We start from the raw sequence: 15,958 nt of genomic DNA on the forward strand, positions 1-15,958 counted from the left end.
CAAAGCGTTAATTACATTAAAACTTATAGACTACTTTTGATTCTCACTGTATTACGGGACAAAGTGCGTCCCTTATTAGCTCAATACGGGACGTGTACTTTTGTTTCTAAATACGGGACGATTCCGTTTTTTAAGGGACGGTTGGCAACCCTAATCAGGTTGTACTTGAACTACAGAGAGGTCAGCATTTTAGCTAGCCTGTTGTTAATCTGCTTAACTGAGCTTTAGAGAGATGGAGTTTCTCTCTCTGTTTCACACACACAAACCCAGTTTTATCCCATCTCACACACAAAGGTGCACTTACTCTGTTTTACTTTCTCTTTCTCACGCACACGCACACGCACGCACACACACACACACACACACACACACACACACACACACACACACACACACACACACGATCCCTGTATTCCATCCCGTTTTCATTTCCGCCCTCTCACCTTTCAAACCTTGTTACACAGTCTTAACCCATCTGTTTCCTCTCTCTTTCTTTGTTCTCTCTCACACAAACAACTGTGCTTCATGTGCACACGATACTTTCTGTTTTATGCATTAACGTCTCGGATATGGAGTTCGGGTCCTGAGAATACAGCAAATGAAACTGCAGCATGTGTGTGATTCTGCTGCTGCAGATTTGAAAGATTGAAGCTAAAAACCAACCTTTTTTTTCTTCCTTTTTTAAGTTTTCAAACAGCGTCGTCTTTGTGCAGCTCGCACAGAACCACTCAATTATGAAATTTACGTATTTATAACAGCGGCCCACTCTGGTTACACTATTGGCCAATGTCTACACATGGTTTATGCCAGCTTCTCCAAGAGCAATATACCAGCAAAGTGAGTTACACAAAGTGACCCCAAGCTTGCATGAAGTCACTCGTCTGTCTGCTTCGTCTGCCTTTTCCCCACCTCAGCCGGCAAACATTTGTTTTGCATGTTTGAAATGAAAATGTAGCTGATGAAGCATGTCATAATAAGTGTTTCATGTCTGAAACACAAAGAGCTGTTTGAGGTGGATGCAGGCTGTGTGGTTTGTGGGGTGCCAGCAGGAGCTGGAACGGCCCCGCGAGCACACAGTTCGGCTCTGTGCTGCAGGTTCAAGAAAGGAAAAACATTAAGTCTTCACCACACAGCATAACACACTCCACAGTCTCTATTTTTTGCTGTTTAGTTGTGACATAAGGCAGCTGTGGTTCCTATGTTAACATGTGATAGCTTTAGCCAAAGCGATGAAGGAGACTAGACGTTTCATGTGCTGCAGAAGACTGTGAGCTGCAGCTACAAGCTCCAGAGAAAAAAGATTACACGTGAAGCTTTATTCTCAACGATATCACACATATGTGTCCAAGTTAAAGACACTCAAGCTAGTTTTGACTGCTGATTGAACATTTACTGTACAGCATTAACCCCCTAATGATCATCTGCAGACAAAGGTCATATTATCATGAAGCAAGGTAGCTAAGAAATCCACAATGTGCAAATTTACTGCACTCAATGTGACGTCTTGCAGAAACACAGCATATGTCCATGTAGTTTTGTGAGCATGTCTGGAGTCACTGCAGCCACTGCTGTTGATATGCTACCTACCAGCAACCACATGAATCTCACAAATCTGCTCTTTCTAACAATACGTGTTTCAATCGTTGTCGATGAATGGATTCAGAAAGCAATTTAAAATCAGTTGATTCCTTCTGATATACCTTGTAAATACCAAATGCTAGTACTCTACATACTAATAAAGTACTAAATATACTTTTATAATTATAATTATATATAATATTTGTAATTAATCCCACTGAAATCGAGTTTGGCTCTTTCTTTCTTCCTTTGAGGATAACAAAATTTATACATTTGTGGCCTGAAGATGTTTATAGTCTACCTTCATTGTCCCACAAGATACATTTTAAATTACAGTAGATGTGAAATATGCACAATTTGAGTGACTTGAGAACAGTCCTTGGTTAAAACACCCATTCTGTTAAAATTATATAAGGCTTCCCCATGTATTGCATTTCCTTCAGGCAAGTTTACTGTCACCCCATCTGCTACCTCACAGACACAGTCTAGGGACAAAGGGCCTCCCTGTGGCACCCTTGATAAGATAAGGTCGGAGTTCCCTTTGTGTATGTAACTTTGAAACCAAATGATCAGAATCCTTAATATGACCAAAAATGTATCACGTTCAATGATAAGATTTCCGTAATAGAAGTGGATTCTCACTCTTAACTGATGTTTGTGTCCACAAAGGGCATTTTTAGTTTCACTAGATCTATTAGATTTACTAAGGTCGCTAACTTTTTACAGGAGGTTTGGCTGAACGAGTGCATATCTAAATGAAACAGAGCTCCTTGTCAGCAGTAATGAAAATGAATATGAAGAAAGTGGTTTGATATGAAGTCCCCTTCTCCTCCTTCTGGTTTAGTGAGTCAGCAGATGAGGTCACCAATGAAAACATTTGACTTCCCCTACGCCACTATTAATGTCATTTTCTTGACCTGTTTGAAATAACACAACTCTTTAAACAGCACAAAAAGATCACTTGTTAGCTGTTGGCTATTCCGCTCCATAATCAGCATTTTCATGCTTTTCTGTTTTCTAGTTTCACTTTTGCCAAGATTCAGTGTGTGTGTGTGTGTGTGTGTAGGTGGGTGTGTGTGTGTGTGTGTGTGTGTGTGTTACTGTCAGTTGCAAATCCAATGGGGTATTAGAATCTTCCAGATAATCTCTCCCATGGAAACCCTTCGGTGACAAACCTGTTTGCTGCAAGCTGTTTTCTGACCACCACACCCAATTTGTTTTCATATAAATATTTTATTAGTATCAGTAACATGTCGGAAGGATTATTTCCCATCCATTCTTTATTTGGGTAACATATCAGAAAAAGAACTGATAAGCAATAGAAATAGAAAACGAGACGTTATAAAAATAAGAGGATATACGTGCATGTGTGTGAGTGCTTTTCTGAGGAAGAGTAAATCTTGGAGTACAAAAACTAATCCCAGTCACTGTTTCTAGAAAGGATTTTGCCCCAGTTTATAATCCGAGTCACTGAGCGGTTTATACTCTGGAGAAGGAGCAGGATACAGGCAATATGCCCTTCAACATCCTAGAACCAGAATATCAGTTCGCTTTGTCATCGTCTCATCATTTCTCGTCTCCATCAAAAAAAAATTGGAGTTCACTTGTGGAAGTTTGATGCTTTGCTCTTTTTTTGGAAAATGGTGAGTCAGTAATCCTCCATCAAAACTCCAAAAGGTCGTGGGCAAAATATGCTCCGTTAGACCTTTTCACTGTTACTTTGACGGCAGGTGTTAAAGGAGTCACAGGCAGAAGGTGCTTGTCCTTGCTTTCCATTACATCATCATCCTCAAGGTGTCCTCCACTCCTACATCTGTCTGCTGCTCTTCACCTGATGCCTGTTGCAAGAAAGGAACATGAACATAACTTATTTTATTAGCATAAAGCATTAGCTTTATCTTCTACTGAATAACAACACACATACACACACACACACACACACACCTACACACACACACAGGACTGTTTTCTGCACCACTGCTGGACATTTAAATTGCATTTTTTTTCCCCTTTTTGGCTTATCATGAAATAGAAAGTAATTGCATTTACACAATGAGCTGCCAAGGTCTGAAATGGACAAAGCATTACATATATATATTGCTTTAAGTTCAGCTGATGTAAGTGCGACCTGCAGGAAGTCAGCAAGTTCAACAGAAGTCACACAGTTAATGATGATAGGATGGTTAAACTCCAAGAACCTTTGTGCACTACAACAATGTTTTTTTAACCCCTGTTTACGTCAAGTAGGAAAGATTTGAATAATATAGAATGGGGGTCTTTGAAACATATGTCTGTGTGTGTGCACACATGTATGTGTGTGTGTGTGAGTGGATGGGTTAGTGTGTGTGAAGGGAAATGCTGCCCTGAGGGAGAATTAACTCAGGCAGGAAAAACACTGTAAATGCCTCAGATGTTATCAGTTCTGTTGGTGTCAGTCGACACATTCAGAGAGGAGCCGTAACATGTGAAGTGAGCCAACCTAAACCCCCACGCCCACGCCCAAACACATGCACGCACACAAAGATACGCAGCTATATGCTCACCATTGTCTGTGTCTGAGTTTGGGCTGATATGGCGTTTGTTGGTGCACATGCACTCTAAGTGATCCTCCACCCTCACCTGCACCTCCCTCAGCTTTGGCCGCCTTCGCACGTACTCCACCTTCGCCACCTGAGGGGAGAGAAAGTGAGACAGAGAGAAAACTTTATTGAGGAGTGAATTAAAGCATGTTTGTTAATACTCTTTAGCATAGGCAAGCCCGGCTAACTAGCTCACTGCATGAATTCGTACAGTCAATCCTACTGCCAGCTTTGAAAAATAAAAGAAATACAGAAATTACATAAGTTCTGTGTAGCTATCTTGAGTGGTAGTTGTGTGCCTTTACCCAAAGTTCCAAGTTAGCATCAAAAATGCTAACTTGCACCTTGCACCAGATGCACCTTGCTAGCCAAACCAGCTGTCTAGTGCTAGTGCTAGGTAATAACTTAATCAAATTTATAAGCTGAGTAGATTAAGTTTTTAAAGAATAGGAAACACAATGAACTGGCTACTGGAGAACATATCTGACATCAAAGTGTAGTCTCAGGTTTTTTTTTTTTTTGTAAATTAGCATAGCTGTTGCCATCCAGTGGATTTTTAAGATCACATTTATAAGGTTTTTGTTTAAAACTAGTCTGCCAGAAATATTCAATAGAAAACATGACAAAGACAGTGAGTCCTGAGTGATTCGCTTACGCTACAATTCAGCGCAGGAAGGGAGGGGGTGAGTAGGGTTGCCAACTCCCTGAGAAATAAATAAGGGACACCTCGTGGCCAGGGCCGGGCGACCCAGTTGTCTTCACCCTTCCCAGTGTGGTGAATTTTTTAGCTCTTTTTTTGTGTGTGAAATTATTTTTTTTAACCATTTGACTTGAATTTGATTTAAGTAGATGCGTATTCTTTGTGATATCAACACATGGGAAACAAAAATCATTTAGCCATTTATTTTTAGCTCAAAATGACAACATTAACACAATAAAACAGGTCTCTTTCTTAAACAGAAGCCTGTCATGCTTAACTTTTGATAATAAAAGTAAATCTTTCTTTAAAAGAACTCTGTCCTGCTTAACTTAAAATTATATAAATTAATAGAAAACAATAGAAAGAAAAATATTCTTGTAACAGTGCACATTTAGTGCATTTAGTGCAATTGGCTTCAGCAGAGGCATTATTTCAGCTTTTGCTCCCGTTTGTAAACCCACTTGTTCCCATGATTACGCGTCATAACTCATCATCATTATTCATCTATGTATTACTTTTATGTATTACTCATCTATTTGTTGTAATCATCTATCCTTGCAGTTGTTTATTACACAAAATAAATTATATTATCACACTTCTGGCCACATAGCGCTGATATTCACTGCACATGCCCATTTTAACCTTAACCAGAGGGTTTAAAAACAAACAAACCAGTGTTTACCATATCTGGTTCTGCCGTGGCCTGGTAGACAAAAATTGGTTAAGGGTTCCCCGAGCTTTCACGCCCCTCATGTTCTTCATGTGCCCACCATTAGAAGCACGCCTATGGAAAAAGTGCGCCGGCACACAGTGCAGTGCGCTTTATAGATGTTATCGTGCACTTTTCCAGCCAGGTGTTTTCCTTTTCCCATTCTTCCCTGCACTTTTGCAGCCTTTTTTTCTTTCTCTGAGAGGAACAAACATTGCTGGTCTAATGCCTGGCTCACACTGTGCGATTTTTGGCCCATTTTGAGCCGATTTTTGAGTCGTGCGACCAATTTGGTGATCGGCCCGATTTTGGCCTTCATCGTAGGCCATCGTAGTATACGTGGGGTAACGAGAAGCGATTAACACCTCACGACCAGCTCCCGATCATCAATCGCTCGTGAGGGTGTCACCGCAGCCGCTCACACTGCTCACGTGCAAACACGTAAACGTCGGTGAAAAAGACGGAGCAGCACGGCTGTGCAGCGTGTGATCTGGACTCAAGCGATGGAGGCACAACTTGTAGAACTTTGGAAAGCTCATCCGAGCCTTTTCGATGTGGCATCACCAAATTATCACGACCACAACAACCGTGAAAATAGTTGGATTTACATCGCTGCTCAATCACAGCTGCCTGATCATGTTTGTCATTAGTAATTTAGCAAAGTTGATGGTGGTGTGTGTCTGTGTGAGTGAAAGACAAAGAGGGAGAGCGAGCGACAGATTTTCTGTTATAACCTTCATTTTATGGAGGCACAGTGTGACTCAGGTCGCATCAGAGCATCGGGCGGTATAGTGTGAGACCTGCATCGTGACCTACGAACTTATAACCCATGCGAGCCAATCGTGCAGTTTGAAAATCACAGTGTTTGCCCAGCTTCAGGTGTACTGTCGTCTGAGACTTGCGCCGCAGTGTCGGCGTTTGTTTCCCTGTTGGCCATGCTTTTTGTTGTGGTCATCTGTTGTCTTCCGGTATTTTCTCCGCAAGCGACCTTTCCTCAACCAATGAGATGAGCGGTAATCTGAATTGTCATACTCGAATAAGTGTGCTGTCAGCTCATTGGTCACAAAGCAGGGGCGGGGCTGGGAATTATGTTTTCAAACAAAGCGTTAATTACATTAAAACTTATAGACTACTTTTGATTCTCACTGTATTACGGGACAAAGTGCGTCCCTTATTAGCTCAATACGGGACGTGTACTTTTGTTTCTAAATACGGGACGATTCCGTTTTTTAAGGGACGGTTGGCAACCCTAGGGGTGAGTAGCTAAAATGTGCTGTTAGCATGTTAGCAGAGCGATGCTACTGTGAACCAAGGAGCTATTGTCTTGATGTGAGCTTCTACTCAGGGTTTTTTCTTCCAGTTCAGAGCAGAAATGTTTTTGTTAAGAAACTGGCTGTTGTTTTTTTCCCCCACAATTTTAATTATAAGCTAGATATATTTCTACTAATGAAATTAGTTTGCTAACAGCAACAGGGATGAGTCAGTGAGTCAATTGGCCTTGTGAATCACACAGGTGTGTGTGATCTCGTTTGGAAGAATGAATGGAACACTGATAGGAGGTTTGATTTCACTTACACTAAGTGAGGTATATGTTGTTTTGTGTCACACTTGACATCAACACTAGAGCCCCGAGCCTAGCTACTCACATAGCAATGGGTCTTTCTAGTTCATGAACAAATACACACCCAACATACTTTTATCTTACATAAACAATAAAAGAACCACAAAAGCACAGTACATGCGTAATGCTAACATCCTTGTTAGCAAGCCAAGTCTGCACTTTGCCAGGTCAAATTGCACAACCATCTCTGCTTCAAGTCTTAACAGACTGAGAAATAGCAGAGCTAAGACTTCGAAAAAACAAAAACCCACAAGGAGGTTCAGCTGAGGTGAGCAGCTGTGCAGCTAAACAGCACACATGACATTGACTAGACCTTGACAATATGCTAGAAGGGGTGAGCCATCACTTCAAATAGTCGAGATCTGCTATAATCGTTATATATATGAGTAGTTAGATTAGATTAGATCAGCTATTAAATGAATAGTTCTTTCCTGCAGACTTACACTACAGTTGCTGCTGTAGTTCTAGTAAGAAAAATCTATGTTTTTTGTAGGTAACTTGGCAGTTGTTATGCATCCATTCAGTCTACTGATGTAGTTCTTCCAAACCTGTGAACGTTAGCTAGGTGACAAAGCAGAGGCTTCAAGTGGAAACTTTACATGGCAGTGAGTGATCTCACAATGATTATATCCATCTTTTATATACAGTCTATTCTCAAAAAACAAGTAAACATCATTTCAGGACAGCAGCTTTTAAAAGGGCATTACAGATTGACTTCCAGCCTGCTGTAGTCTTCATATATATATATATCAGTACTGAGGCTCTTTCTTTGTTTTCTCACATATGGACACACCCCCTAAACCTTCACCTTGCCATCTTCCCTTTAGCTTTAAGTGAGTGCAGTTGCAGTCGTGACCGTTTACCCTCTAAGCACTGAATCTCGGCACATGCGAGTGACTTTATTTTTGATTTCCTCTGTGAGCAGACAAAGGATGAGCCCTTTCATCTCAGATTGGGTTTCAGCGGGCCAAAGCACAGAGTATCAAACTGCCCTCCCCTCCTGTTTTATTCACGTTTTCCCTCTTGACCTCTGGCAGCACACTCTTACACGTCTTTCCCTCTCACCCCAGATTATCAGTCAAACATCAACCAATCAACCTGCGAAATTAATATTTCATGTTCATATTATTAAAGTAACTATTAACATCAACATCATCAGCACAGTTTAAAAGTACAATAAATGCACTTCCTGTGTGCCAAACACACACACAGACACACACTCCTTGGGTCAGCTCCCACTTGGACTCTTGTGACTGTGAACCAGTTGGGGTTTACTGAGTCTTATTTCCAGCTCTGGATGAGATCAAAGGGAAGCTATTATGTTCATGTGCTACCTCACTGCCAGATTTTCAGTCACTGGCACACACACACACACACACATACACACACACACACAATGGTTAAGCTGGGGAGAGTAATTGTTTTTGGCAGGTGTAGAGTGTATACCTCCAGTAAGTGGCTGCGTATTTACACGTTCTGTGCCATTATTCGTTTTCTACACTTTCCGGGTCAGTGCCAGTAAAAGACAAGGAACAGAAGCCTTTTGCTAAATGTTTACACAGAATATATCCCTTAAACTAATTTGAACCACTTCTATTGTCACAGGATATCCCTGCGGATGAAAACTCTTGTCTCTGGCTACTGTATGTGTCAGACACCAAACAACAGTCTTTGTCCTCTTCCTCATAATGAAAGTTGAAGGTGACATATAAGAAGATACAGCATGCACTGAGACAGACAAGTGCACTAGAGAAATGTAATAATAGGTTTTTGAAATTCATGACATCCTTGTGAAAGAAATGAAATAAAAATTGTGCCAAAGTGCATGAAAAACAAACTTCGTGCGAGCATCAAAGCTCTTGGCCACAATTTTGCACTTCATATACAGTTAGTCTCTATTAAGGGACTCTAATTTAAACAAAGAAAAACAACAGATAAATGGCAGATTACTTAGACGTGATAAAAAGACTGCTTCTACTAAATACAACAAAGCCTTTTCCAGATACTTTTTCCTAACTTCAACTCCTCAGTTTCACATCTTATGGGAAGTCTCTCAGTTGCCTGGCTTCAATAGGAAATGGTTTATGACAAACTTGGAAATACAAAATTTGTGGTATTTGGTAATGGCTCTTCCACTCCGGGTGTACCCGGCTCCAGCCTGGCCTGGCTCCAGCTCCATAAACATATCTACAGTTCAGAAAATGTTAAATAACAGTATGGTTACACAGTTTTGGTTTATGGCAATTATATTCATTTTCTTTGATTCCTAAGAAAAATTTAAAGTAATGGCAATGAGCAAAGATTAAAATGAAATTGATTTATTAATGAATTAATGATGGATATCAAAAATTGAAGCAGTGCATGTGTGCACGTACAGTGTTGATATAAAGTCTTATTCTTTCCTTTGACCGAATTATGTCTTTGACAGCACAAAGTTATTACTTATATTTGTTTTATATGTGAATATATGCATGTGTTTTCATTACCTAACAGGTCTCTGTTGGAAGGAACGTTTGAGGCAGAAAGAAACAATTACAAAGCTAACCCTACATGCCAGGGTCTAGCTGTGCTCATCAGTGCAGTGTAGTGTCGACCTGTGCTACCTGGTAACCCCCAAGACTCCCTATATGCAAATCTTTACCTCTTCCAAATGTGGTGTGAAAACAAAGCTTCTTTTGAACACAAGAGTCTGAAACAGACACACAGGTGGTCACATGTATAGAGAGAAGCAACAGAAAGCTACCTTAACAGTGCGGTAGTGTTTGCGAGCCGCCTGGCACCTCATGTTGCTGGTGTTGCAGCAGCCGGTGCAGCGTTTCACCTCGACACAGGGAGGCCAGATGATGAAGTTGGCTGATGTGGAATCCACCTGACTCCTGGGAATTTCATAAATTGCTGTCCGAACTTTGCACACTGCTGGCAAGGCCTCTTCTACCACTGCAGGTGAACAAACATGGCTGATCAAACCTGCATCAATGGTTCACTTTTTATACAAATACTAATATTTCCTATTAACGTTATACAATATAGAATTTTTGGAAACTACAAAAGAATAGTTAGATAACCAGTGGACCTGAGGCTCAAGCTGACTACGTGTGTGTGTGTTTCTCACCAGTGCTCCTCCTGTGTCTGGTATGTGTGTGTGCTCTCTTTAGGTCGGGGAAGCTGTGAGAGAAGTCCTTGTGGTAGCTGTGTTTGGTCTCCTCGATCACCTCGTTCTCTGAACAGAGACAAAATAACACAAGCATACTGAGACAATACACACTCTAAATGTTAACAACAAAGATCCTTGTGTCAAAAACACAGACACATACTAACGCACTATTGTGGATAACATGCATGCATAAAGTTCATTTTCTGAGAAGCACAAATGTTCTCTTGGGTGACATTGGATATTTTTTATTTTGCTCATTTCCAGCTCTACATTTCCATCCTTGGACACTACTGGACTAACGTTGCATGGTTCAGAATTAACCATGCAACGTAATGGTTAATTCTGAACCATGCAACCTATTTATTGTAATCTTGAGCCATGATGCATCACTTCAGTTGATCCTGGTTCTTTGGACATCAGAAGTTGTCCCTTAAGTTTCATGAAATCTTACGCGCCACATTGTTGGCCGAGCCAAAATAGAAAATATTTGTAATTTATCCTCATGGGACCATGAATCTCCTTATCAAGATAACTTGACAGCTGACTGACCAAAATAAAAAATGGTGGCATGTTTACATGCTACAACAAGCTGCTCATTACAGATGTCTTTATCAAGTGTCTCCTGATCAGAGAAGCAGTTTAACCAGGTTATTCTAACTGAGTTATGATGTCAGTGAGCTACTGAGTTCTCTGCATGTACACGAGCCCCAAAAGAAACAGTTTCAGTGCCTATTCCAGGTACATTTGAATGTAATCCACACACACAGACACACAGCAAAGATTTTGTTAAGTTGGAAATGACATCACATTGCAAGCAAACTTGAACTTTCTGAGTAGCTTCTTTGTGAATTTTGAGAATTATTTGCTGTTATGTGACTTTAATGCAGTTTTTTTGCTTCTATTACTGGTTAGATGTACAGTGGAGAAAGCAATTATTTGATTCCCTGCTGAATTTGTATGTTTGCTCACGTACAAAGAAATATGATAGTAGACAGAATATCAACTAAAAATCCAGAAAAATAATTACATTAAACTTATAAACTGAGGCGTTGATGAAAGATGTAACCAGAATTTGATTGGATGAACAGAAATGCTTTGTATGAGCCAAAGAACACCATCCTCACAGTCAAGCACGAAGGTGGAAACGTTATGTTTTGGGCAGCGCATTTAGAGGCCAAAAGACAGGAAAAATCTTGGACTACAACCTTCTTCCATCAGCCAGAACACTGAAGATGGGTCATCGATGGGTCTTCTGGCATGACAATGACCCAAAATATACCACAGAGGCAAGAAAGGAGTGGATAAAGAAGAAACACATTAATGTGTGGAATGGCCTAGCCCACAGGTGTCGAACTCCAGGCCTCAAGGGCCGGTGTCCTCGATCCAACACAGCTGATTTAAAAGGCTAAATGACCTCCTCAACATGTCTCGAAGTTCTCCAGAGGCCTGGCAAAGAGCTAATCATTTGATTCAGGTGTGTTGACCCAGGGTGAGATCTAAAACCTGCAGGACACCGGCTCTCGAGGCCTGGAGTTCAACACCCCTGGGCCCTAGCCAGTCTCCAGACCTCAGATCAATAGGAAATCTGTGGAGGAAGCTGAAACCTTGAGTTACCAAGCACCAGTCACGAATGTTTTCATGAAGAGGAGGGACCCAGAGTTATTCCTACAAACACAGAAACATCTTCTATCTACATTTAATCTTGGAAACTCTGCCACTCATTGACACTTGGCCATAAATTGTATTTGTCAGTTCAGTTTGGTTTGGTGGTATTAATGTGTGGTAGTGAGCTTAGTTTAATCTTTTATTTATTTATTTTTCTGTGCAAGGTTTTTGCAGGTTGTGACAATACTACACCTGAGATTAGACAAACATCCAGTTTACGGAAAGTTTCCTAAAGTGGATAATATTCTTTAGGTAATAACTGATGATTTATGGCATAAAGATTTATATTAGCCAATCTTGCCCTCAAGGCTTAGTTTTAAATCTTAGCTTTGTGTGTGTATGTGTCTTCTAGAGATGTGTCCACATTTTTCGCAGATTCTTCAAGCCATTCAGTCATTCCAAACCACAGGATACCCACAGACATGTTTAAAGCCAATAAATTCTGAGCAAAGATTGTGTGTGCAGTGTGGATTTGTGTAGATTTGTGTGTCTGTGTGGGTGGAAAAAGGGAGCAAGGTTCCAGGAAATCAGAGTAAATGATGTCTAGGCAGGACTCTTTTAATTTGATCCTGAATACCAAGCCTGATGCTTCTTTTTGTCACCGTGTAGATGTCTGCATGCGCTCCTCATTCTTGAGGCCATATGTGCATGCAAACAGTCACACACACACACACGCCTGCCTACATACACAATGTGCTTCTAAAACACAACAAAGTCCACCTTCGACATTTCCCTCTCTGTCTCTCTCTCTCTCTCTCTTTCTGAGCCTGTGTGTCTCCTTCTCTCACCCTGACATGCAGGAATTTGAGCATGAATTATACATAGCAACACAGCAGCCTTCCAGCGAGCCCTCCTCTCAAACCAATAATGGGCAGCATGACAACAGTATAATGAAGTGAGCCACTTGACCCCCACAGAGCCGGGGAGCCGTCACCCTCGACATTTGCATCTCAATGATGCCAGGATTAATGGTGGCACCACTCAGCACTGCAGACATGAAAAAAAAAATAAAAAAAAGTTCATGAAGCAAAAAAAATAAAAATATTTGGCTGAAATGTGGATGAATGGATCCAATTGGTGTGTTTTATGCCACAGTTATTTCCTCCTGTCTCACCTCACTGATTCAATCTGCTCAGATTTATTACCTGCATAATAAACACAGACATCAGTATTTATTGAAGGAAAACGACGGTGCCTTTTTTTTTTTCTTCAAAAGTTGGAGACTGTTTATGATTGAACTGCACACAAAGCCTTCTTTTTTGTGATCTCAGCTACACAGTCAGCTGCTAGCAGAGCATAAAGGATACAGATGGTTTTTTTTAATAAAAACAAAAGTTGCTGCTGGTCTTTCTGAGAAACATCCAGTGATGAGATGAGAAGACAAAGAATCTTGAACCAGATGCAACTAATTCCTCAAGTCAGAGTCTTTCAAGGCACTGACAGGGAGGGAAGCAGCCGTGACTATCACATTTAAGCTCCCTGTGCCTGATGTTTATCTGTTACTCAGTCAAGTTAAGGCCTGCTTGGATCTTTGTATGACTAAAGGTACATCATTTTTCAATGACATGCTAAAATAAGACAAACATGTGCAAGGCTCCTAATTTCAGAAGTAGATTAAAGATAGATTAAAAAAATCATAAGTGTTGATCTGGTGCAAAGAAATATGAGTTTCTACAGTAACTTCCTGTGACTTTTCAAATTTCATTAAAAAAAATTGTAGCCTACTATTTAGCTTTATGCTACAGAGGTTTGGCCCCAAGTTATGTCTGCTCCCACTTGGTGCATGAAACCCTGACACTGATCACAAGCACAAACGTGATGTAGCCTTGTGCAGTTAAAAATTACTTCCCTGAGGAGATTAAAATTGCATACTTGGCATTATGTTTCACATCACTTTAAAAAACACGTCTGATCTTATCTGCACTATGTTTATTTATTTCTTCGTATATTTTATTAAAAATCTGTCACAGGCATCACATGAGCAGATATTTCAATGAATAACCTCATTTTTCTGTAAGGATCATTAATCCAGCTTGTGGCTGTGGGAGACTTGTATTATAATGAAGTGCTTTACCTACGGAGTCTATCTCTAGCAGCCGCTGGAGGTCGCTGATGCTGCGGATCTCGCTGCGAGAGAGCCGCTCCAGAAGCTCCTGAGGGAGAGGAGACTCCTGTGGGAATAAAGTGGGTGGGTTTATTGGGGGGTGGGAACACAATACTGCCATAGTTGGTGCGTAAATCACGATCACGCAAACGTTACTTATCTGCAGCTGGCTTTCAAGCTGACTCGGTGGCGGGTTTTCAAAAAGTATCAAACAGGTAACTGTGCGTAAGATTAATGTTCGTGCGTAATTACGCAAATAAACTAGATTTCATCTGTTGTATTTAGTACGTTAACCTTCAGGACTGAGTCTCTGTGAGTTTTATTACTTGTTTACAAGCTAAATAGCTGCGAGTAAAAATCTCACAACGCGCAGCAGAAAAGATTAAACACAGAGTGTTTTGATTCAGCTCACCTGAGCAACGGTGCGTAACACGCAGAGGTAGCCGGCAAGGATGTGGTAGACTGCGGTTCTCATCTCCTCTCAGATCCACTGCATAGGCACCGAAATAGGTCGAAAATCCACCGAAGGAGCCGGGCTGTCGCTCCCTGCTCTCATCATCCCTCGGGAGGACAGAATACCTCCTCAGTTTTAATGAAAGAGCTGTGAAATCCCGAATGAAATTAAAAGGATGGAAGCAAACCTCTGCTTGTTCTGCACGCGGTGTAAGTCACTGCCAAAGAGATTATTTTTTAAGTGAGTTTTAAAAAGATAAAACAAAATAAAAAAGTACAAATCTTAGGATCCCACCGATATTCGTCCACAGGTCCGAAGTTTAAAGCAAATCACACAATCAGACTTGACATCGAGTGTATGTCCAGTTGCTTTTCATTTTGGTCTAGACAGAACAGGTGCCGATGGAAGCATTAGGCATTTTTTTGCATTCACATATCCAGGAATATCCATCATTTTGTCCTCAGTATGAGCCTTTCAAAAATCACCCATTTGTGCCCTCTGCAGCGTTTGAGCGTGTTGGCACTTCAGGTTGGTAAATTTTCAAAACTCACAAACCGAGGGCAGGTCTGTCTGGAAAACGCAAAAGAACCAAAAGCCTTTATCTCCGCTCTGAGGAGTTTGATGGCAGCTCCCAGCAGTCCTGTGATCTCCGGGGTGAATGAAGCTGGGATGCTTTCAGTCACAGGATATAGCTGTGCGCGCCCGCGCGACTGCGACCGCGCTTTGCATAAAAGGCTACCGAGCACTGCAGCAGCAGCAGCAATAAACTACATCACGGAACAGCCTCAGTCTGAGCTGCTTAAGTTGATCACGCTTGTATTGGACACTTTGCTAAAAAGAACTCGGGAAATATTGTTACAATACCCAATACCTGACCTTTAGTTTGAATTTGATGATTTGTGATCATCACATATTCAGACCAATGCATTAGAAGTTCCCTCAAGATAAAGTTAAAGGTCCTGTTTGGACTATTTTATACTGACATGCCAGAATAGTAAGGACTGATAATGATAAACTGGTATATGATAAAGTTATCCACATCACTAAGAATTGAGCAGCCCATTGATCAATAGCTGTTTTCATGGAGATTGATTCCTAGACTACCTAAAGGAATACCAAGTGCCCCCCACCCTACACACACATGCACAGGTGACAGTGACATTGTGCCATAAAATTGTAAGAATTTTATTAGTGCTTTGTTCATGTAACAAAAGTTCACAGCAATAGTGACCTCAAGGAAACATTATAGATACAAACCCAATGATCCAATCTTTCCCTCTATGAGCAAACACTCAGCAACAGTGGGCAGGAAGTAGGGAGAGCGGAGAAACAGGAAAAAAGCACAAATCACAGGAGACAGAAAACATTAAAGTTAATAACATGCAGTAGGTGGG

The 15,958-nt window shown here is 40.9% G+C and overlaps 2 protein-coding genes across 2 annotated transcripts in view; one reads left to right on the top strand and one right to left on the bottom strand.

The window, feature by feature from the left end:
• The window catches only part of LOC146517339 (zinc finger protein GLIS2-like), a 340,746-nt gene that overhangs the window by 276,450 nt on the left and 48,338 nt on the right, over window positions 1–15,958 (top strand). The window lies entirely within an intron of this gene.
• Window positions 2,645–15,258, bottom strand: pdgfaa (platelet-derived growth factor alpha polypeptide a). The gene is made up of 6 exons (XM_085163590.1): window positions 14,523–15,258; window positions 14,081–14,177; window positions 10,300–10,407; window positions 9,931–10,124; window positions 4,122–4,248; window positions 2,645–3,416 (listed from the first exon to the last, which is right to left on the bottom strand). Exons 1-6 carry the CDS (start codon window positions 14,583–14,585, stop codon window positions 3,406–3,408), a joined length of 600 nt encoding a protein of 199 aa, XP_085019716.1. The 5' UTR covers window positions 14,586–15,258; the 3' UTR covers window positions 2,645–3,405.

This window comes from Neolamprologus multifasciatus, chromosome 6 (genome assembly GCF_963576455.1).
Source record: "Neolamprologus multifasciatus chromosome 6, fNeoMul1.2, whole genome shotgun sequence".
NCBI classification, from domain to species: Eukaryota; Metazoa; Chordata; class Actinopteri; order Cichliformes; family Cichlidae; genus Neolamprologus; species Neolamprologus multifasciatus.

Coding starts and splice junctions, on each gene's coding strand:
- pdgfaa (XM_085163590.1), bottom strand. CDS start 14,585: ATGAGAACCGCAGTCTACCACATCCTTGCCGGCTACCTCTGCGTGTTA. Junction 10,408..14,080: donor GCTAGAGATAGACTCCGTAG/GTAAAGCACTTC, acceptor GTCTCTGTTCAG/AGAACGAGGTGATCGAGGAG. Junction 4,249..9,930: donor AACACTACCGCACTGTTAAG/GTAGCTTTCTGT, acceptor CTCTCCCCTCAG/GTGGCGAAGGTGGAGTACGT.